Source organism: Oenanthe melanoleuca, chromosome 5, assembly GCF_029582105.1.
Source record: "Oenanthe melanoleuca isolate GR-GAL-2019-014 chromosome 5, OMel1.0, whole genome shotgun sequence".
Taxonomy (NCBI): domain Eukaryota; kingdom Metazoa; phylum Chordata; class Aves; order Passeriformes; family Muscicapidae; genus Oenanthe; species Oenanthe melanoleuca.
Genome location: NC_079339.1, coordinates 25,906,145 through 25,929,502, shown reverse-complemented (window position 1 = coordinate 25,929,502; position 23,358 = coordinate 25,906,145). Strand labels below are relative to the sequence as shown.

At 38.2% G+C, this 23,358-nt stretch overlaps 1 protein-coding gene across 1 annotated transcript; it reads left to right on the top strand.

The window, feature by feature from the left end:
• The first annotated feature begins 77 nt into the window (after positions 1 to 77).
• Positions 78 to 22,957, top strand: TMEM87A (transmembrane protein 87A). Its single transcript, XM_056493959.1, has 20 exons — positions 78 to 211; positions 1,616 to 1,673; positions 5,220 to 5,317; positions 6,087 to 6,203; positions 7,747 to 7,800; positions 7,908 to 7,964; positions 8,889 to 9,036; positions 9,739 to 9,800; positions 11,735 to 11,918; positions 12,713 to 12,812; positions 13,509 to 13,602; positions 14,503 to 14,575; positions 15,613 to 15,717; positions 16,816 to 16,874; positions 17,092 to 17,195; positions 17,541 to 17,614; positions 18,360 to 18,421; positions 19,373 to 19,428; positions 20,610 to 20,640; positions 20,978 to 22,957. Exons 1-20 carry the CDS (start codon positions 80 to 82, stop codon positions 21,017 to 21,019), a joined length of 1,710 nt encoding a protein of 569 aa, XP_056349934.1. The 5' UTR covers positions 78 to 79; the 3' UTR covers positions 21,020 to 22,957.
• The last annotated feature ends 401 nt before the right edge of the window (positions 22,958 to 23,358 follow it).

Below are 23,358 nucleotides of genomic sequence, written 5' to 3'. Positions count from 1 at the left end.
CTCTGGCCGGCCCACGGCCGCCGTCCCTCCGCGGGGAGCGGAAGAGGCGCGGCCAGCGCGGCGGCCTCCGTACGGCGGGATGGCGGCGGCGCCGCGTTCCGGGGGGCGGCGGCGGCCCGGAGCCGTGCTGCTGCGGCTGCTGGCGGTGCTGCTGCTGGCGGGCACGGCGGGCGCCGGGCAGCGCTCCAAATGGCGGCTGCCGGTGCTGCTGGTGAGTGCGGGGAGCGGGGCCGGGCCTGCGGCCGCCGGGCCGGCCGGTGTGGCGACGGTCGGAGCGAACGTGTGCGAGCCGGAGGCCGCGGCTGGGGACATCCCTGCCCGGGCCGCGCCTCTGTGGAGCCTGACCCGAGCTGGTGCGGGGCCTCGGGGCCGTGGCTGCCCCCTGCCCTCCTGCCGGGCTTGAGCCCTCTCTGGCGGGTCGGCCGTGGCGGCAGGGGAGAGCAGGCTTGTGCGGGAAATAGTGCGGTGGGCGGCGGAGGGAGAGCCGCCCCTGTGAGGCCCGTGGGAGGGAGCGAAGGAGGGAAGGTCCCCCGGCGGTGCCGGCCCCGGTGGGCGCTGCGCGGGGAAGGAAGGCAGCCCCGCGGCCCACACCGGCCGCAGCGCCCTGGCCGGGCCTCGGGAGAGCCGGGCCGTGCAGCGATGGACCGAGAGAGCTGTGGGCCTTAGGGAAGGTGAAGGGATTTCGTCACTTCTGATAAACCCTCCGTGCTTGGATTTGCGTGGAGGAAAGCTGGTGTGCCTCCAATCGGACTTCATCAGGAAGTGAGAGTAATATGCACTTTATTGTGAGGCTTTTGAGCTTCAGGAGCAAAACTGAAGGATCACGGTGAACACTCCTGTTGGTTCTTAGAACAGATTGTTTTTTATTGTTGGATGGTCCAGACCATCTCATCAGCAAGAAAATGGTCCTAATTTCAACAAATGTCAACGTGAAGTTGATTCTGCTTGTGGCTCAAAAAACCCCAAGGCTCTTAAACTGTCTTTAGGAGAATGTTGAAGGGTGGTGAAGCATGACTGGAAAGTCCAGTAAGTCTGGCTCCAGATTTGGCATTCACTTTCATTACTGTATTGACTTAGAATGGAAGATTGTGTTTACTTAAGCTCACTGACATTAAGCGTGAAGCCAAAAGTTTTTTGCATTTTATATATTTTTTTCATCTATTAGTAGCTCTGTGGACTATTATTGTGTGCTTTTATCATTTCTTAGTTAACTTCAGGACTTCTCCTACCCTGTTAGGTTGGAAAAACACACTCCTGGAATCCTACTATGATCTCGCTTCATAATGAACCAAGGACATTTCACTTTCCCATATATTTAGACAAATAATGTGGGCCTAGAAGCAAGGGGAAGGCTTCAGTAGGGGTTTGAATAAAGAGGGGAATTACTTCACTAGCTTGACTTTTAATTGGGGATTCTTGTCAATTATGCTAATTTGCTAAACTTACAAAAGTGTCAAGCCCTACCTCAGGTGTGCACTCCACTATAAGTTCACCTAGAAGACTGTCAATAAATGGTAACTGCTTTTTATAATTTCTAACTTGTTTGGCTTTTGGATTTTAGGGCTGATAATGCATCAAGCCCACTAATATCTCTCCCTTTTTTGTGCCTTTGCAGGGAAAGAAGTTTAGCTTTGGGAAGATTCTCTTCAGCAACACCACGATTTTCCTGAGATGTAAGTGGTCACGGGGATTAACCTGCTCTCTGCTTTTTGGTGCCCTGTCTATTTTTAATATTTGGGACTCAAAGCACTGTGAAGTGTGTAACTGCACTGGCTGCAGTGACAGCTAGTCTAGTACTGCAGGAAAACCACAGCTCTGATGTGGTTGAATCTGTTAACAGCCTTGGAGCTTCCCAGTTGTGATCTGTTTAAGTGGTAGCAGAAATGAATGGCTCTATTCATGCTCTCTGTGGAGAGGGCAAGATGGGCAGTGGGAGCAACACTTTGTTTCAGACAGTGGAAAATCATGTGTGGGATGTGCTGCACACTTCTGTGAAGTGTCTTTTTCCTATCTAAGATCTGTTAAATTCCCTTGTCTGGGAGATCTGGTGCCAGCTGGACAGGGGCTGTTTGTATAGTGATGTGAATACAGAAGGCAGTTTTTTGGAAGCCTTATTCCTTTTTAGTTGAGTGCTTCTGGGTGTGGTGAGGGAATGTTGCACACTGCAACAGAACTTTCCTGAGAGGTGTTTTTTCCTCCTGATCCCAGTGTGTGAGTGGGATCATTGAGTTTTTTCTATCGAGCAGATATGTTGGCAGCCTTCCCGTTTCTTCTTTGTATTGCTCTTTGCTGATCTGGCCAAGTCTATGAATTATGTAGGTTACTGCTCCAAGGGAAGTTTCTGTGAAATACCCTCTTACCTGTGAACATGAGGACAGCATCTAGATGGCAATAAAGTGGTATAGGAGTGAGTAGCTGACTTAGAAAGGTGTGAAATCTTTGCCATGCACTTTGAACACTTTCAGTGGTTGTTTGCACCAGTTTTTACTGTGAGGGAAAGCTGTTGAATCTCCATCTGGTCTGTACTCGCCTTGTTTTTCAGGTTTGATTTCTAATCCATGCCCAGAGTGTTTCAAGGAGAGTTTGTTGAAGTGCCTCTCTTGATCACACATGAATCCAAAATAGGAAGGTAGAATTTCAGTGGTTATTAGTGAAGATCCATCACTTCAGTGTTAGGGCTTTCCCCCTTGACAAGTGTAGCTGAGGCACTGAAGTTCACATCTTGCAGTGAGACAATTACAAAAGTACAGCTGCAGGATCAAAATTAGAAATCTTGGGAAAAGGAGGGGGGTTGAAAGGGCATTTTGGTGCTTTGGTAGGTTTTAGGCTTTCTTGTCTAAAGTTTAATGGAAATAGTGTACTCATAGTGACATGGCATCTGAGATACCGGTGTCTGAAGTGAAGTGTGCGGTGAATCTACTTGTGCCAAAATAACCAAGAGGAGGAACTAAGGCATGGAAAAAAAAAAAATTTCTCATAAGGCAGATCTGCCAGTAAGAATTCGACCCCCTGGCTCCTGATGTGGAATTGAATTATACAATTGTTGAATTACAATTGAATTACAACGTTGAAGCAGGCATTAAGCCTTAAAATTCTTTAGTGAAGACACCAGTTTTACATACCAGCGTGATTAAAAGATTTACATGAATTTGGAAAATGAATCACTGAAAGAGGAAGGAACAAAGGCTGGGAACTTACTCATTTTCTCAGTCTAGGTGAAACCTCAACTGCATCTGATACTGGGAAGCTTCAACTTTACATGTTTTTTCTGCCCACGCCTGTGTGGAAACTGGTCTCCTTTCATTTCCTGTCTGTTGCCTCTTCCATCTGCTGTGTGGTGTTTGTGTGGACAATATGACCCTTCTTGCTCATGGGTTGTTCATGGTTTTCCTGAACACCTGCATCTCCTTATCTCCTTTTTCCCCCTCTTACTGATTTTATTTTTTTTTGTTGGTTTGGTTTTTGTTTTTTTTTTTTAGATTGGTATGGCATATTAGTGTCTGATGCTTTCTGCTTCTGACTGGGAAGATTGCTGCTGGGATGTAGTGTTGTCAATAATGAATTTATTTTTATTTACTTTTCTGAAGTGCTGTTCTAAAAAGCATTTAGTTTCTTGTATGGGATCGTGATAGAAATCCTGCTCTCTGTAAATGAGTACAAGACTGCATTCAAGTTGAATATTACTGGCTTTTGTTTGAAGGCTAAGGAACTCAGATTTCCATATTGCTGAATTCAGTAAATGCCACAGATACTTTTTTTGACTTTTCAAGGTTTCTGTAATTTTGATGTTTGCAGATACTGCGGATTGTTCTTATGACCTATTTTACCTTTATGGGTGCTAGCACTGAATATGTAGTTGCTATTTATTTTTCACAGAAGAAAAGGTATTTAAAAGGTATTTTGGAATCATATTTTTCTAGCACATTTTTGAGATGCTCCTCGTTTGGTCAGTTTTATCATCAAAGAATTTGTTGTGTCATCAAAGAATTTACCATCTGCTTTTGTCACTGCAGTGCTTGTACTGCCTTTTAGTATCTTTATTGTGCCCCCTGCAATGTTTAGGGAAATGTGGAACTTGTATGCCTTGTTTTCATGCTTGCCAGAAGGTCTCATAAGGAAACTCCTTTTTTTTTCAGTGATTTTGCTTAAATTTTTGGTGTTAGAAACTCAGTTGTTGAGTTTTTAGCTGTATGTATCCATGCTTTAGTACTCACAAAGTGTAAAATGGGATTAGTCAATTAATACCCTGTGGCAGGATTTCCCTTCTAATTGCTTTTTCTACCTGCAGTGGTCAGCATGGAAACATTCCTTGAAAGTATACATGTAAGAAAGTTGTTGTGGATGCATCCTCTAAAATGAATGTTGCCTGTAAAGTTGTGGGAACTTCTTAGGCACTGCAAGTATTGTGTAAACTCAAAAGAGTTTTGCCAGTTGTTGACTGGGGAAACACAAGTGTAATCATCTAAATGGCTCTGCCAAGACTCTGAATAGTCACTGCTCATTTTATTTAAGGGTTGAGCTTGCATTCTTAACGCCAAATTCTCTTCATTGGGCTTTAGTTTAAGAATGAGATTTGAAACACAAAACCCCGCACAACCTTTCCTGACTAGGGAGAAAGTCTTGTGGTTTACTTTCCATGCATGTTGTTATTTAGTAAATCAAAGCAGAAAGTTGTCTTATTGCTGTTTTAGGTAGCATTCCAGCTTTGACAGCATGGGCTAATGTATAGATATCTTGTTTGTCTTTTGGGAGGGTGGGTGTTGACTGGCACAATCTTACCTTTATTTCCTTGGTGATGATGTTGTATATTTAAAATATATGTGGAAATTGCTTAGTGTTATCCTGTTCCAAGCATCCTCTGCCTGCCCCTGTCTCTGAAAGTGAGGTCTTTTTTGTGTACTGGAGTCCTTGTTCTCCTTGTTTGATATTTGCGGTTGCTGAAACATCCTTGATTGTTTTCAGAACAAAAATTTTCCAAATTATCTTCAGCTCTTTAATAGAATTGTATAATGTTATAATGGAATTCTGTTCACTTGCTTCTTTCTTTCACTGAATAGTAATGAATTACTTGAGAAAAATATTTTCTATTGTTTTGCTTTCAGTTTAATGTTTAAAATTTAATTATGTTAGTTTTGCACAGAGTGGAAGGCAGATGGTGTTTTACATATCTCATGTTTGATTTTTGTTGTTGTTTGGTCGTTTGTTTTTTTTTTCCTTAGTTGAAGGAGATGAAAAAGCTTGTGAGCCCTCCCAGATTTTCAATGTTACTTGGTACTTAAGATACTCTGACTGCTACAATGAAGTCTTCAACTTTGGGGTAAGAATTCAATGGAAAAACCTAGGTTATGACTTTTAGAAGTAAGCAGATCTCAGGAGGAGGGGATTAGAGATGTCTCCCTTGTGTCTACCTTGCAAGTTGGGCTTTAAAGACACATTCTTCCACTGGAAGATAACAAATATCTGGAATAGATTAAAATGATCAACAGCTTGCTGCAATTGCTGACTTTTTTGGGGTTTTGGGTCAGGTGGAAGTGTTTGTCAAAATTGTTTTAAACCCAGGAACTTAAGTGAATACATTGATTCTAAAATGAGTGAGTTTATGGTAGTTGAAAATATTTGCAGGAATGCTTAATGACAGTGAAGAGAAAAAATTGAATATTTACATTTTAAGTCTAAATTCTGTTCTTTGTGGATGCACATTGCAAGCATTACCAATCTGTACAAAATGTCAAGTGTGGTAGAACATAATTGTGCTTTCTCTGGTTAATACTTTTCCATGTTTACTTAAGTTATTAATTATGACAGTTGTAACCACAGATCTAACACAGGGGCTGAGTCTTCTCTCTTTAAAATAATAATGCAGAGTTTGTGTAGACTGAAGTTTATATTTTATGTTGCACCTCTATTTTTTAATTCTTACTCAAAGCCTGTATACCATTGTTTTGATGACTTTATTCTACTAAATTTGATTCAAGTGTGTGTGCATAGTGAAACTATGGATGGAGCCCTCCAGATCTTGCAGCTGTCTACTGAGATAAACCATTTGAAATTCTTGATGCTAACCTAAGTTCTACTCTGTTTGGCAGGATGAACAAGCAGATACCTATTTTGGGACTACAGCTGAAGAGCATCCGGGTTGGTCTGGTTACTATGCCACTTCTTCTCTCATCTTTCAAAATTGCTCTGAGCTCTTCAGGCCTCAGGTATGGGTAGAAACCTCAGAATTTGCTCTGCTGTCTTATATAGAGAGGGTGATAATTCCTCTTATTGGCATCCTGTGTTAGTACCACTCTACATTGGGAAGATACTTCTTTTTATTTGTTTGACAACCAAGCTGTGGTGATGATTTCTTAATTTTCCTTCACTCCTGGCTTGTTGTTCAACGTTTTGCTCAAGGTAGTGAAAAAAACCCAACCAAATTACAGTAAAAGGGCTGTACAGTTCAATGCTTCTTTTTGTTTGTGATTTTGTATTCTCGCTTTGTTTCATTTACAGGAGGCTGCCACTAGTTGCGTTGAAATGGCAGCAGTGTAAAGATCCCACTAAACTTGAATCAATAGAGGACTGGCATTTATTACTCAAATAATGTTTATTTAGAATAATGGAAATGAGTGTTGAAAAAATGTATTACTTAAGCACTCATGGCATAAGTGCTAGAATATGTTTGAAAACAATCATGTAAAAGCAAGAAGACAATGCAAAATTAGCATACAGGAGTAATGTGCTGACATCAGCTCTACACCAGCTGTATATCAGCAGGCTGATGATAATATCACTCTAATTTGCTGTCTTTATTTAATAGTATCCTTAAGGATTGAAGGCAAATTATAGAGTATTGCATCTGTTCAGCCATTCCTCATACAAGAGATTATGGATAGAAAATACTGGGAAATGTCTCATAACTATTGAACCTAGTGTTGTCGGTTGCTTTTTGGTATTTTTGGTTGTTTGGATTTTTTTATTGAGAAAAAACCTAATGCCTAAATATGGCTTTTAATAATCTCCTTGCATGCCTCTAATTCCTTTGATGTGTGAAGATAGCTTGAAAGATTTTTAAAAAGAAAGAAAAAATTCTATGATACTTTTTATGCTTAATATTATGAGAAGTGTCAGTTCTGCTTTTGCTTGGATTTTGTAGAAGAGATCTTTTGTATTTACCTGTGTAATATGGACTTGGGCATCTTAACTAAATATGCCCATGAAAGTCTTAAAGGTTTTAAGTCTTTGAGTAAGTTTTCATCCTATTCCTCTGGAGAGTCTGTGGAATTCTTAACAATATATTCTTGTCAGATATGAATTTCTGAAGTTTCACAGCAATTTCTTCTCTAAATGGTTCAGGAGAGTTGGAAAATCTGGATCTCTAATAGGCACTCACTCATCTAGGGACTTACTTTTGCATAGATTAAGGCAGAAATCTCAAAGCCCTGTTTCTGTGTATGTAACGGGGATACCCAACTGAGTCATATTTCAAAAACGAAATTAACTTCACTACTATCATATCTGGTTTCTAAAAATAGATACCTGTTATTTGAGGGGAGGAAAAGTAACTCTCAAATTGCATAACATTAAGTATTCAAGACTCCCTGCAGAAATGGACAATTGCTTGATTTAGAAAAATGAAAGCTTTCCAATACTGCTGTTCAGAGAATAATGGTGTTCACTGGAAGCTTGTCTGGTAATGTCATGTGAAGGTGTGAAGTGCCTATAAAGTGTCTATAAATTCTTTGCCTTTCTTATATCATGCAGATATTCTATAAAGAATTTGTTCATCCAGAGCCTCTCTCTCCTGAGAAACAAGAGGTAATTTTCCTTTCCTTCTAATGAATTAGTGTAGTCATGGAAAAGGTACTTTTGGCATATTTACTTACTTGTTTTTCTGTGTTTTTTTTTTTTTTCTTCCCCCTAAGGGCATAAAAGATAAGAAGGAGAGTTCAGGAAATCACTCAATGGTGACAGATAAACCTGTATGTATACTGACTTTAAGCATGGCATGTAATTCAGCGGTCTTACTTTGTTTTGGTTTGATTTTTTAAAATTTATATTTCTTTGTATAATAATTGGCTGATAGCATGTTCTACGGTTTTTTGACACCTGGAATTTTTTAGCTTGAAACTAGGTAGTGCTGTGTGGAAAAACAGAATAACTGCTTCTTCTATATATGATATATAGAAGTGATACCATTAAAACCAATGGTATAAATTAAAAATTACATTTATTTTTCCATTATTTTAAAATATTAATTGAAATTCTTCTTTAAATGATGTCTAATTCTTACAGACTACATTTGGTTTTGTCTTCAGTCAGGTTTTTGAAACGTTGTACTTAAAAAGTTGACTGTTTACTTTTGATTTTCATGTCCCTGAGTATATTTATTATATATTATGTTCAAGAATTAACTAGGAACAATTTTCAAAATAACTTCAAATTGAATGTCCTGGATTCCAAGAAAGAAAATTTATTTTACTCCTTGTGTACTTAAAGGGCCATTTATTTTAAAGCTAAAACATAAGTAGATGTGTGCAGTTGCAAAATAAAGAAACAATGCAGTAAGGAAAGGTGATATTTTAAAGGCAATGTTTGTGCATATTAATTTACCAATTTTCTTTCAAGTTTACTGTGTTTCTAAGTTTTGTGTTTAGTTAATATTAGCGTAAAGGTTTTTTATATATAATATTTTACTTGCCTTGGGTCTTGTAGTCAAAAGGTTTCTTAAAAGAAATGCATTCTCTTAATTCTGAATTTCTCTTGAAGAGGCCATTATTAAAAAAATCTCTGCTGCAGTTCTGCAGTAGTCATGGGAGGGTAATACATGTAGATGGTCTTTTGTATCTGTGTTTTTCTTGTCTTCTTGACTGTGCACTGTTTACGTGGAGATGTTTTATTTTCAGGCAATGAATGCTATTATCAAAACTTGGCGAGATGGGCCATATATATTTATTGTGCAAATTGGACTTACAACTGCAAAGGATTCTACTGCCAGACTTAAAAGAACTGAGAGAACAACACCTTCCTCATATCAGAACAAGCCCTTTACAAGTAAGATAGCTCTTTATACAGTAAACTGAAAATACAGCACCATTTTTGATGTTTTCACAGTCTAAGTATTCTAAGGTACTCTTAATATATACTGTATGGTTCAATTTAATAAGACACTGTCTTTCACTTCACATAGATAGAATAGTGCTATGGCTCATTTATGCAAAGAGGTAATTTCTTCTGTCTTGAAGATGCCAAGTCTGTTTTGTCAGTTTACGGATAGAAATTTTACTGATAGAAATAAAGAAAAGTCAATCCCAAGCATTTAAATTTTGAGGCTTGGTGTTTTGTTTCAGAAATAATCTATACTAATAGGTCAAAACTTAGAGTACAAAGATCATAATTATCACCTTGATATTATATTCAACAGTGCATTGATAACCTATTCAAACTTTAGAGAAGTTTAAAAATCCCCTTAAAAAGTGAATTTACATATGTTTCTGAATTTTTCCTGTTATACATGAATCTCCAGCAAAAATTACTTTAAAGTCCTGCCATGAGTTACTTAGGAATAGGGTGTGTGATTTTAATTGCATGCTTTTGGCTGAGTATGAGTCTTAGCATTTTTTATTAAAGTGCAAGTTAGGTTTAAAGGCCATGTGAAGATGTGGAATTTCTTTACATTTTAGTGAAAGTCACTTAAGTCCTGGCTTCCTCCTTTTGGTCTTTATTTGATTTGATTTTTGGATTGTCTCTTGACAGTGACAGTAGAACTGAAGGGGCCATATGAGTATCTTTCACTTGCAGACTACCCTCTGATGATTGTAAGTAAACCAGCTTTTCTTTGATCTATAAAATTGTCAGTTGATTTGAATGTCAGTTAAATACTCTGCTGTCATACTTCAGGAAGCGCACAGCCAGTTTCTCAGGAGAAAAAGTTACTTACCTGAGGCGTTTTTTTGTTTGATGGGCTATTTTTGTTTGGTTGGGGTTTGTTTGTTTGTTGTTTTTGTTTGGCTTGGTTTGATTTGGGCTTTTTTTGTACTGAGTACAGGCTAAAGTAAACAAACACGGATATCAGTTGCTTGCATATACTGTCAATTTTGTCCTTCTCTATATTGTTTGGATTAATGTTGTAAATTTATAGTTCCTGAAGTATCAGTTTTATTAGCTCTAAACTGAGAAGTTTTACTGGTGCTGTTATTCTCCTTAACTCATATATTAGAAAGTCTGCTATTCTATGCTTTTGTTTGCAGCTACCCTTTCATTTGTCACTGCTTTCTTTGTTCTTTTACAGCTTAATCTTGCTTCCTCCACCAGCTGTCTTACATCCCATGAGGAGGTCTTTAATACTGCCTAGCAGTGAAAGCATAATTGAGCTACAAAGAGCTAATCCCCTTTTTATTCAAAGGGGTTATTGACTTGGTTTCTAGTTTCTTCTGCTGAGAAGGCTAAACAATAAAAGAACTTAAAATGTTTATGTAGTGAAGACAGACTTTAGCTGGGGATCAATAACAAGTAAGGTGTCTAGCCTGACTGAATTGGCAAGAGCAGGTTGTCGATAGTGGAGCCTGGCAACATTTTTGAAACGCACATTTTACTTCCTGCAGAAGCAAAATCCTCCAGCAGCTGTATTGAAATGTAATTCACCAGTGTGAGTATCCCATGTGACAGGACCAGAAAAGAATCTATATCTCTAAGTATTTTCTTAGTGGAGCTTCTGCATATCAACTACCTTGTCTAGATTCTTATCATTTGAGCTGCATGGATTAGTCAGGTGTGAAAATGTGTAAGGATCAGTAAGCTGCTCTTCTAAGGAAGATGTTTTCAGTTTGTGAAAGTTTTGATGGATTGTGTAACTACTTTCAATGTTTAGTTGTTTTTTGGTTTTTTTAAATCTTCCTTCTGAGAGAGGAGACTGATTATTAGGCACTATCCTATGCTTTGGCTAACTACTTCCTGCTATTCACTTAGTCTTATTCTCTCTTAATTCCTCTTAATCTTAGTGTCCTCTTGAAATTTTTAAATTGCTTTGGTATGATTAGAAAATTCAGCATTGAGTAACACTGTTAAGCTTATTGTTTACTGTTTAAGACATATCATGCAATGTTCTTCTGAAGCAAGTAACACTGAACCAAACAAACACCACAAAACATGAATATTTAAATGAATATCTGGATTTTTTTCACAGTGTAGGTTTTATGCTTGCCTAAAACTTGGTCAAAACCCGAGTTTACTGGAAATTAACTTTTGAGAAAAGTTATCAGATTATTTGAACACAGGGCATACAAACATTAGTTGATTCTCTCTGCTCTGTGGAACGGTATCTAGAGATAGCTTGTGAATTTATTTGAAGAGTACTGTAAATGTATGATGAAGTTATTAATAGAACAATATGTGGGATCAAATAAAGTTTCTAGTACTTGATTATTTGCTTGAATTATTACATTTTTGGAATCTAGTAGCATATGTCTTCCTTAGAAAAAATTGCCTGTGAATAAATTGGCAGACTATTCTTCAAGGGAGAAAGTGAGCAGAAATTCAGTTTCTCTCCATGCCTTTGTTCATAGTGAGAAATTAGACTCTCACTGTTAAATAGTCCAGAGAGGACAAATGGAACAAGGCTTGTCTGTTTAAAAACTTCCGAAGTTGCTATCCTAGGGGAGAAAATAGAGTTATCTCACAGCTATGGAATGGAAACAAGGAAATTATTTTCTGGGTCTAAAGTTCCTATTTCTTTTTTCTTTGTGTGTAATAGTTTTTCATGGTGATGTGTATTGTGTACGTGTTCTTCGGGGTTCTGTGGCTTGCGTGGTCAGCCTGTTACTGGCGGGATCTCCTGAGGATCCAGTTCTGGATTGGTGCCGTTATCTTCCTGGGAATGCTGGAGAAAGCAGTTTTCTATGCCGAGTTCCAGAACATCCGCTACACGGGTGAATCTGGTAGGTGGCAGTTGCATTGTGCACTAGTGCCTTATGCTAAATTGGGGTGGCAGATACATGTTAACTGTATGATTACTTGAGGATCGTTTCAAAACAAAGAACAGGGAGCCAGAATTTTTGTACTTTTATATGTTGTAAAACATCATGCTCTGTGTTCTTCTAGGGCTGAAATGCTGTTGTTTTCTCTGACTCCTCAGTGTGGTGTCTTAGGTACATAGAATGCTACATTCTGTGCTGCAGTACTGGTTTTAAGTTTAAAATAGGACTTGCTCAGTGTCGCCTGTAATTAATTTCTCACAATTGGTATTTGCCTTGAAAAGATACTTTGAAACTCCTTGTTCAACATGAGAGCAATGTAGGTAACTCTTAGTGTTCAGCCTGTAGCCTCAAAATGAATTTTAAGAGATTCCCTTTACGTAAAACTCTTTTCCTCTAGTTTTGAGTTTCAGACTGGATGCATACAAATGAAACTCTGCAGGTAAAATGTTGTTATGACTTTGCTAATTGGCCATACCTAGTTAGCATGGTGCAGAAAGTTGTGTTGGTTGACTTGTTTGGAAGAGTATTTAGACTGGGTATAAAATTTTTTTGTATATTTTTTTTTGCCAAGTGACCTGTCTTTTCTGAAAGCTAACTCCAGATGTAGATAATAAAAAGACTATGAAAAAGACTAATAAAAGGCACTTCAAGAGCCTACTTTATATGCCTGCTGTTGTACTATAATTGCATGCAGTAGCTAATAAGACAGATATTATATTTTAATGAGCTAATTTCCTCCTCTTTGCTTTTGGTAGTTCAAGGAGCAGTAATACTGGCAGAACTTCTTTCCGCTGTGAAGCGCTCGTTGGCTCGAACTCTGGTCATTATAGTCAGCCTGGGATATGGGATAGTCAAGTGAGTAATTCTGTTATGGGTTTGTTGTGTTCTATTTAAAACGTTTTTGCTCTTGGTTTTTAAGGATTTAGGGTGGTATTCATCTCCCTGTAATTCGCTCGCTAAAAGGTGCTTTAGTTAAGATCTAGACTTCCTCACTAGTAAACAGAGACCGTTCCATACTGTGATTACTCTTCTTTCCATCTGCTTCTGTGTGCTACTGTAGGGTAGATTTCTGAGTTATTATTGAGATGCTCCACTGACTGAAATGGGGGCTTTATGGGCCTGCCTTCTGGGTGAGGGGAGGTTTTATAAATGTGGTAGGTCAAGAACCACTGTTGGGGGAGGGATCTGCTTCAGTGAGATTGTGGCTCATTTGTCTATCCACAGCTATATTCAATGGTAAAAACACGTGCTAGGTGGCTTTAGGAATTTTTGGCAAGTGTAGGTTTGCTAGGGGAACTGGTGAAGAAGTGGGTTGAGACTTAGTGAAATGGTCATGAAAAGCTAAACAGGTTAACTAAGAAACAGGACTGTTTCCAGTCTCTTCCTTAGTCACATCATACCATAAATCAGAATGAATAGTAAGTTTCAAGCACCATATTATTTCTGGATCTGGATGTGACTGTATGCTTCATACCTTATGTTTAGAATCAAGTTGACATGACTTCACTTTTTGTTCCCCACTTAATCTGAGATTCGCTTTGTTTCCTACAGGCCTCGCCTTGGAGTGACTCTTCACAAAGTAGTTATGGCTGGAGCCCTTTATCTGTTATTTTCTGGCATGGAAGGTGTTCTTAGAGTCACAGGGGTCAGTAACAGCTGCATGAATTTTACCAGAGGTTACAGACACTATTGGCTGTCTGTACTTGTGTGAACAGCTGCTTTTTCTCCCCCTCCCCAACAACCACCAACCCAAATTCCCACTGCTCCGGTTTTGGAGGCTGTGCCTGGGGAAGTGTGTGTGAATGGTGCTGCTGCTGGATTCGTTAGGTGCATCTTGGGATGTAGATTTCTGTTATTCTGTTTCTGGGATAAAGTATTTAATCTGTTGTATATTTGATACTTTTCCAGTTTTTCTATGACACTGTGGCTCTGATAGCAAACTTGGCCCTGTCCATGATTGATGCCTGTATTATTTTGTGGATATCCTTTTAAAAACTGCAGAATGTATGACCTTATTCATAGCTCATTATTTTGGTCTTATACTTGAAAGGAATAAAAGGTTTTGCTTATTTCTGTTAGGACTTGGATAAGTTTATGATCTACACACAAAGGCAAGTTTTGCCTTTTTAGTCAAACTCATGGTTGCCGGTGGAGCTATCAGTTTATCCATGTATAGTGTAAAAGGTTTAATTACTGCATCTCTAACAAACTGGTTGCTAGTTTCCTGTAATGCAAGTGGCCAGAGCAATTAATCACAGAAACTGCCTCAGCAGAGACTCCTTTTAACAGTGCTAGATTGACCTAATCTGGAAAACTGCTTCTTGCCTTGCTGGTGGAGAACTGAGAACTGACAGTGTACTATTGTCAGTTCCCCTCTGTGCATTGGACTAAACTCTTTGTTCATGCCCTCTGTTTCTGTAGCAAAACTTGGAACTGTTATGGTGGTGTATTAGTGGTTTCTCATAAAACAGCCTGACCCTCTTTACTTCTTCTCTACTTTGTTTTCTTTTCAGTTTGTTCTTATTGGCTCTTTCTTTGTCTCCAGGCCCAGAATGATCTTGCCTCCTTGGCTTTTATTCCCCTGGCTTTCCTAGATACTGCCCTGTGCTGGTGGATATCCTTCACTGTTTTACTTGATGGGATGTGTTTTCTTTTTAATTTGTTTGGTTTTTTTTTTTTTTTTTTTCCCCCCCAAGTCTTTTTTGGCTGAACTTTTTTTAAAAGTAAGATCCAAGTATTTATTTTTTTCTACTTCTGGTAAAGGTTATAAAAGTCCTGTAATTGAGTGTTAAGGTTAACTTTAGCTGCCTATTGCTTACCTAGTTTTTGTCTGTGTAAAGCTGCTCCAGAATATAGTCTGTCTGTTATCAGTCTCTCTCTGTTGAGTATGAAAGTAATTTTTACTAGGGTAGCATGTCATGGCACTGGAGCAGTAGCCTTTGAAGAAATTACTCAATTTGTGTTTTGGGGAGAAGGTTGCTTAGCAACATCAAACCTAAAAGTCTTTCTGTAAAATTTGAACTAGTCTTGAAGTAAGTGACAAAATGAGGCAGTTTATTTCTTGGTGTCTTGACATATTCATTCCAAGCAACCATAATCTTGTGTGACTTTAGCAACTGGCAACAAATGCTGAACTTGTCTATAGCCAAATCCCTGTTAAGTGTTCTTAGCTAAAGTCAATCACAAAAACTCTATCTGAAGAGTGAATAGCTTGCTGCCCAGCTGTGACAACCACAGTTCTCCCCATCAAGATATCTCTCCTAACCACTTGTTTTGTCACTGTAGAAATGAAAGAAAATGTGAAGGCACTCATATGCATTAAATAGATTTTAACGAACTTCTAGATTGATTTATAAAATGCACAGCCAACTCTTTTCTTGAGGGAATGTGCTGTAGTCCAAAATAGAGGTTTGGATACCATCTTTGTGTGACAGGAGTTTTAGGTGTGTGTAGATAACTAAACAACATGAAAAGGACAGATTTTGATCTCTGATACCTTTGTCATAGGATGAATTTTCTACTGAGAATGGTCTATTTTTTTTGGAGGGCTCTGTGTGTGACTGAGAGAGCTGATTGATCATAAGGTCTGTGTCCTCCTAAGTCTGTGTGATCAGCTTGTCCCTTCAGACACTTTTCCTTGACTTTCTATACATATTCATCAGCTTAACTCAAACAATGAAGCTGCTAAAACTTCGAAGGAATGTTGTGAAACTGTCTTTGTATCGGCACTTCACCAACACACTCATCTTGGCAGTAGCAGGTAAGCAGAAAATTATTCTAGTTAAATAAAACCACGTTTCATTTTCATATGGTTTGATTTGGTCACTAGAGCAAATTTTATGTTTGGTGACCTTTCTGTAAGTGCAATCAAAATTTGTGGTATTTTGAATACTTGACCATTTCTAAAGCGCATCTTTGCCAAGTGTTATGTTGATATTTCAGAGACAGTGGATTATTAGTCCTCATGTTAACAAGATCAGTAGTTCTATGCAGCTCCTCTAACAGACCACTTTTTTCCCCACTTCAAGCTGCCAGGGGCAAAAGTTTATTATCTTATGCTGTTAACTTCACAGAGATACTTCTTGACAAAATTGCAGTATCACTGTATACAGTGGGATTTTTAGAGATGTCTGAAGGTCAGAGTGATTCTTGGAAAAACTGTATCTTAGTTTTATAAAATAATGCTCTCTATTCTGGAAAAAACACAGTTTCTTTTTCCATTTATATGTGATGAACTGAATTTCAAGAATAGATGTTTCCAGGTTCTCTGCTATCAATACAAGGAGTGGAACATTTCTAAAGACTGTGCTTTTTTAATTAAACAAAAAAGCAAAAAAGTACATTCCTTTTGAAGATTAGCTCTGATAAAATTCCTTTCAGCACCTGGTTCTTAGTCATCTTAAAATACTTTAGTGGAGAGCATAGTGGTAAGAGCATAGTTTGAGTGTTGGAGCTGTTGTGAGTCAGGATCTGAATGCTTAAGGCATTCAAGCAGATCAGATTGTTCACTTTTCAAGTGATAATGAAACCATGGTTTGAGGGCTAGATAAGTGTAAGAATGTACTTATATAGAAATAAGAGTAATGAATGGCGATTAGGAGTTGGCTAAATATTCCATATTTGATTTATATCTTGTGTATGTGAAGACACATGAGTAAAATATACTGGTATATGCCTAAATTTCTGTCTAAGGTCAGTGCAATAGATCAATCTCTTGTTTTCCAAAACTATTAAATTGAATTTCAAGACTTGAGTATTCAGGTCTTCTATCTTTGTTTGGGAAATATGGTCCTGTCAGTGGGGTATTTGAATTGGCATTTTTGTAGTAATAAGCATCTTGTTTGTTTAAATATTGCAGCATCTATTGTATTCATCATCTGGACAACCATGAAGTTCAGGCTGGTGGACTGTCAGTCGGTGAGTTTATATTAAATGCTTTCTACAATTGCTGCCTCTTGATTAAGTTTATATTTGGCAGTGAGATTGGCACATAGCACCACAGGCTAAAATTCTCACTGTTGTGGGTAATGAGCCTCTGTGATAGATGTCTATAGTTCAGCCTTGGAAAGCAATGAGAGCACGAAATTTCTTGCTTCACAACATCTTTCATTTGTGCTGCTGGTTTTCTTGACAGGACTGGCAGGAGCTATGGGTGGATGATGCCATCTGGCGTTTATTGTTTTCAATGATCCTTTTTGTCATCATGATTCTGTGGAGACCATCTGCTAACAACCAAAGGTTTGTCTTTTCTTACCTCTTCCTGAAAATGCTGGATTTTAGGAATGCTTGTTTATTCAGCAAGTACTGGTGGGTGATGTTTAGTTGCTGTACAATGATCAATAGGGATACTAACAGAGTATGTAGGGAAAGGTAAACCTAGAGAAGTTACATACATAAAATCCATTCTGTTCCTGGTGCTCAGCTTATTTAAAAAGAAGTAACTTAAACTCTGCTTTTAAGACTAATATTAAACAATCAATGAGCTACACAGAATAATCACGCCATGTACATGTTGGGATAATGGATCTCTTGGGAGACAAGAGATAGAACACTAAGGTAGCTTTCTTTCTTTCACTTCTACAGGTTTGCTTTCTCACCACTGTCAGAAGAGGATGATGATGATGAGCAGAAAGAGCCAATGTTAAAGGAAAGCTTTGGTAAGAGAAAAAAATTTCCACTCAATTTCAGTGTTGAAGACAGTTTTGTGGAGGAAGGTGTCTTGCTCTCTAGAAAAAATTGCAATTGATACATAGAGTTCTAGAGGAAATACAGGCTTTATGTTTAGTATTTACATTGCCCTTTTAATTCTAGTGTTTTCTGTTGACACTGAAAACACTGCTACTGCTGTGGTTGCTTTGCCATGTCCAATGGACTTTGTTTGATTCAATATGTCTTTGATTTTAATCCAGTTAGGATGACAAAGATCTCTTGGATATTGTTGCTAGGCAGTGGTTTAGTGTGCAGTTCTCTTTTAAAATCCCATTTAAGAATTTTCATTTATTATCTCTTCTCTGAACTTTGAAATCTTCATTTTCTACATTAGGACTTAGCATAGAAATGTCCAGTGTAAATGTTGGAGTGAATATGTCTATTCATGAAATTGTCTATTGTAATATCTCTCTTTATAAGCTGTGTAAAAGATAGGGCTACATGCCTGCTGCTGTCCACAAATCAGTTATGCTGGGATGTATCAGTGCTGTTTGGCTTGTTTAGGAGCAGAGGAGAAGTGTGTAATCCATTAGGTGCATTTGGCAAACAAGCACTATCTGGCTGTCTGCCAGACTAGGAGATGCATGTTGCTTCTCAGCTTTTAAATATCCTGAATGAACACTCAACAGTTTCACTTACAGTTTATGAACAATTATAATTCAGTTACCCCAATCTTTTTTCTTCTGTCTTCAGAGGGAATGAAAATGAGAAGTACAAAGCAAGAACCAAATGGGAATGTAAAAGCAAACAAAGTTGTGAGTATGACCTCTGTACCTCAACAAATATAAGATTTGTCTCTTCTTTGTTTACTGCCATTAGGAGCACACAAATATGCCAACTTTGGAGGCAATAGATAGGGGCTTTTTTGTTTGCTTCAGAGTGGGAGTTAGTCAAAGTATAAGTTAACACAGTACTGCTGAAAAGAAAGTAAATAGGTGTTTCTCATGAGATTTCCTGTAAATACAGTGGGAACTTAAGAATTCACCCTGTTCTTTACAATTGTAGAAATGTAGATAGAACTGTATAATACAATATTCTGACAGTGATTAATGCATAGTTTTACAAGTTTGTCAGTTTGAAAAGGAGGCTGAGCTATATTTTAAATAAATTTCCCTCTGGTTTTGAGATTTTTGATTGATTACGTGAATGGGGTGATGTGTATATTTTTATGTACCTACCTAAATACTTTGGAGGAGGATGCATTTTTTCCATGTGGCTTATAAGCAAGATATTTTCCCATTCATCTAGGTGGCCTAAATTATGTCTTGGAATCTTTTATAGAATGCATGCATAAATTTAAAAGTAGAAAGAACCTGTAGAAATTCATTAAAATAGCAACCATATTTTTGTCATTAGCGTTGCTTTTCTCATGAGTTGGTTGTAGCTGTATACTACTTACCTGAGGATAGATAAGATGAAATCAAACTTTCCTATTTTGTGAGAGGGTAGTGGTAAGGACTGCTACAGAGTTCATAGAGAGCAAGTGATTGAGTTTTTCTTTACTTTTCTTTTTCCCTTGAAATGTGTTTTCTCTAGTCCAAAAGTGAAATTGAAGTAGTTTTTTTTTTGTGTTTGTTGGTTTTAAATTTTTTAACTGATATAAATAGATTGGCTTTTGTTAGGTAGGCTGAGAAGAAAAAGGCTTGCATATGACAGCAATGTGGAAAAACTGACTTTTGTTTTCTGTTTAACTTCTGTACTTGTAGCAAGAGGATGACCTGAAGTGGGTAGAGGAGAATGTTCCTTCATCAGTGACAGATGTGTGAGTATTTTTATAGTCACAATAAAGGCAGGTTCCTTTCCCACAGGAATACTTTAGAATGCCTTATCACTTTTATGCTGCACTTCCATCGTCCAGCCTGGCATTGGCCTCTGATCCCTTGTATGCAGTCTGCTGGAGTTGCACACAGACTGACTTAAGGCAAAGTCTCTTGGAATGTGAAACCACAGACTGGTCTGCATTTTACTAAAGTTAAAACTATATACATAAATTCAGGAAACAAAGAACTAACAAACTCCTTTCTAGTGCTCTGAAAAGACCTTTGAGTATCTTGCTGAATGTCAACCATGGCATAATGCAATCCATTTTTCAGCTTTATCTGTAACATCTGATGTCTTTTTTGTGCTTGTGGTAGTATAGCCAGCTATGTACATTGCCTCTATCTCTTCTGCTTTTAATAACTTACATGCTAGAAATGTCGGTGCCTGTGTCTACATTTTTCATAACAAAACCAAAGTTCATAGATAAGTGCATTCGCAAATTTAAATGGATAATTTTGGCATAGGATCTGGATTGAAGTATGAAACTCTGTTTGAACTTAGGTTCAAATTAAGTGAACACAAATTCGGTAAAGTTTTAAGAGGGGAAAAAAGTGCATATTCTCAATTTAATTTGGTTTTTCCAGTTTTAATACTTATTTTTTGAAGACTGATAGGAGTCCCTAAGAAAAGAAGGACTAGACTGGTATAAGTTAGGAAAGGGCACTTTGAAGTAATCTGCTGCAGATTTTTCTGTTTCTGAGAGTGTGATCAGGGTTGTGGAGAGCTAAGATCCCAGTAGGTGGGTGATCTGTTGTAGCTGGAAAGGCTGAAGTGCCAGTGGAACTTGTTTGACTTCTGGGACACGTTTTATGACATGGTCCCATATTGTAAGTGTCTTCAGTGCAATTCAGCAGTACGAGTGAAGCAGCTTATTTCATGGCAACTTAGAAATTGTTCAGTTGGTAATAAACATCATAATAAAAAAGAATTTTAAAACTGTGAAGGTCATTAAGAATACTCCTTGGGCTTTTTTGTGTCTTTCTCTAATTTCTGTTAAATTGAAAGGTCTGTCTTCATTGTTTCTTTTCTGTGCCCTAAAAAGCAGCATAGGTTGAAAATGATTGTGATTGTGGTCTTAGCATGTGTTCTAATTATTTTAACTTCTTTTTTGCCCCACTGCAGTGCTCTTCCAGCTCTTCTGGATTCAGATGAGGTCAGTAAAGAAATCTTCAGTTCAAATTAGTCTTCTGACATTCCAGGGGAGTCATGAGTCAGCTGATAAGGTCTTGGCTTATTAGAACTGAACTCTGCTGATGTCATGCAACAGTAAAATACTATAAGAGGGAAAGGATAGTGGGAACAACCATGATACAACTTCTTAGAGTACAAATGTATTCTAAATATTTATTCTAAAATAAGTGGTGTATCTGCTGTGTAAGTTGGACTCCTGACTTAAAATGCGTATGAGTGTAGTTTGTTATGAATGTGCATGTTCCGAATAATATAAATCTCCTGGGGGAAATGACGAGACTGGGTGTTTTGTTTTCCAGGAAAGAATGATTACCCACTTTGAAAGGTCCAAAATGGAATGAAGGAGTAGCTTTTTGCGCTTGGAAGTGGAGACACCTCTGGTAAAGTTGCTTGGTGGAGCAAGTGCATCCTGCTGATTTGTCTCTTGATCTCAGCCTTGAAAGTTTGATGCTTTAATGTCATGGAGGGTGTCTTGCTGTGGAAGAAGTTCACAAGGACATTATAAACCTTTTGGAAATTTGAATTTAAAGTTGCTGCAAGTTTGGATTTTTAAGCAGTTGACACGTGTACTATTCCAGCACCTTCTGTAACTTTTCAAATATTTAATCTGTGAAACTAAAATTCCTAATGTCTGCCTGAGGAGTTTATATTTCAATGTTACAATTGACACTTAGAGGTGAACTGCCTGTACCTTTTTGGGCGGAGGGTGGCAACAGATAGAAATAAGCACTGAAGAAACAACAGACCCATTTTCTGGTAGATAACAACTGCTGTTGTATGTCATGTGTTCACTATGCATGAGAGAGTTTTAGAGAGAAGCTCCTGTTGATGAAGAAAATTAAGATGCCAGAAAGGAAATATTTGGAAAAGTTACAGTGATATGAGTTTTTAACTAAATCAAGTGCAATTTTATTCATAACACTGTGTATGAAAGATTTTCTATTTTAAATGCCATTGACCTGTAGGTAACAGCTGCCTAGAGCTAACACTCTTGCTGTTGTGGCACATCTCATTGCCGGCAATGTGGTGGATGCCTGGAAAAATTATTTGCCCCTACCTTTCATGTGTTGCATGATTTATTTTAAAAAAAAATACCCCAACAAATAAAACAGCAAAAGCAAACATCACCAGAACCACTCCTGCAGTGCTCCACAAGTGCTTGACTACATGTTAAGCCCAAATTAAGTGGATGTTTCAGCCGAACTCTTCCCCTTTTATGTGTAACATCTCCCACCAAGAAGCTGGCACTCCTCTACAGAAGATGGCATTGCTTTCTAAGGGTGTGAGCACTGCCTGCCTTACTTGAAAGAGGATTTACAGGGAGTCCACAGTGTTGGGATAGTTCTCTTCCCACTGTCTGGAATTGCTTCCCATGTAAGTGATTTGATGCTGGGCTTTCCTGTCCCAACTGGTCCCTGTGGCCAAGAGGTACTCTGAGATCACTGTGTTTCAGTCAAAGTTGCAGGTTTCTATTCTGTATAATTGCATTTTGTTTCTCCTTTTGAAATGAAAAAGAGCTTTTGGACAATGTTCTGGTTTCTGCTTGGCTGTGGCAGCTGAAGTTGCAATAACTTCCTCATGGAAACCTGTGGTGGACTGTATGACAAAAGCTCTAATTTGGGTTCATAACCTTTAAAACTGATGATTAGGAGGCAAGCAGCTGATGGGTATCTAGGAAGCAGATGTGGCTGCTGCTGGAACAGCATAGAGCATCAGCTTTTCTGGTTCTTCTCATAGCTATGTCAGCAGAAGTGAACATGTGCCTGTACTTCATTAATTTCACTGTAAGGTCTGGTAGCTTAGCTGCAGCTCCCCTTTATCAGCAATTCAAGCTGAAACATGGCACTTTACAGTACAGTAGCTGAGGCACTAGGACATAGCATCTTCTGCTAGCTGTGTTGTGGGGAGGGCAGAGGGGCAGAGAAAAAAAGCTGTGGCTGTAGCATTTCACTGCTTCTGCAAGAGTTCCTGGAGCTCTTCTGCCATACTTTTCAGGCCACAGATAGAATCTTTAATTAGAAAACACTTCTAATTTGCTATGCTTAATTCTACAGATGGAAAAAATATTACCTCCATGTCCTTTTGGGGAGAGGAAATTTTGTGAAATAAAGCTACACAAAGCTTGCTATTTAATTTTTTTGTTTTCATTTTTAAAGAAATCCTATTGTTTTGGGTTGTTTGGGTTTTTTGAAACAAATAGGTGAAAATGTTCTCTACTGCAAGCACAAAAGTTTGTATGTACTATTTAATAAAGGCTAGGCAAAGAGTAGAAAGGCTCACATTGTGTCCTTCCAGTTTCTTAATCTCTCTTCTCTCACAGAATTGTTACCACCTTCACAAAGCTGATGCAGTTATTCCCAATAGTTCTTTCCAAGACTGAAAATGAAGTCAGTCATTTGAAAAGCTAATTGAGATAGGGCAAGTCATAAATTTCTGAAAAAAAATTAAAGAACCAACCAGTTTTCCTAATTGTATTCCTAATAGTTTAATTAATAATTTAAAAGCTAAAATAAACATAGTAGCAGCATGGTGCTTTCAGTCCCTGACTGCAGCGGTCTTAGGCAATTCTTGCAGACCTACCCTTCCATTCTTGTACTCAGTTCCAGCAGTATTTAAAGTTTTGGAAGGGAACTTGTTGACACCTTAGTTAGCAAATTGTTTTTTCACTTGTTTAGCAGAG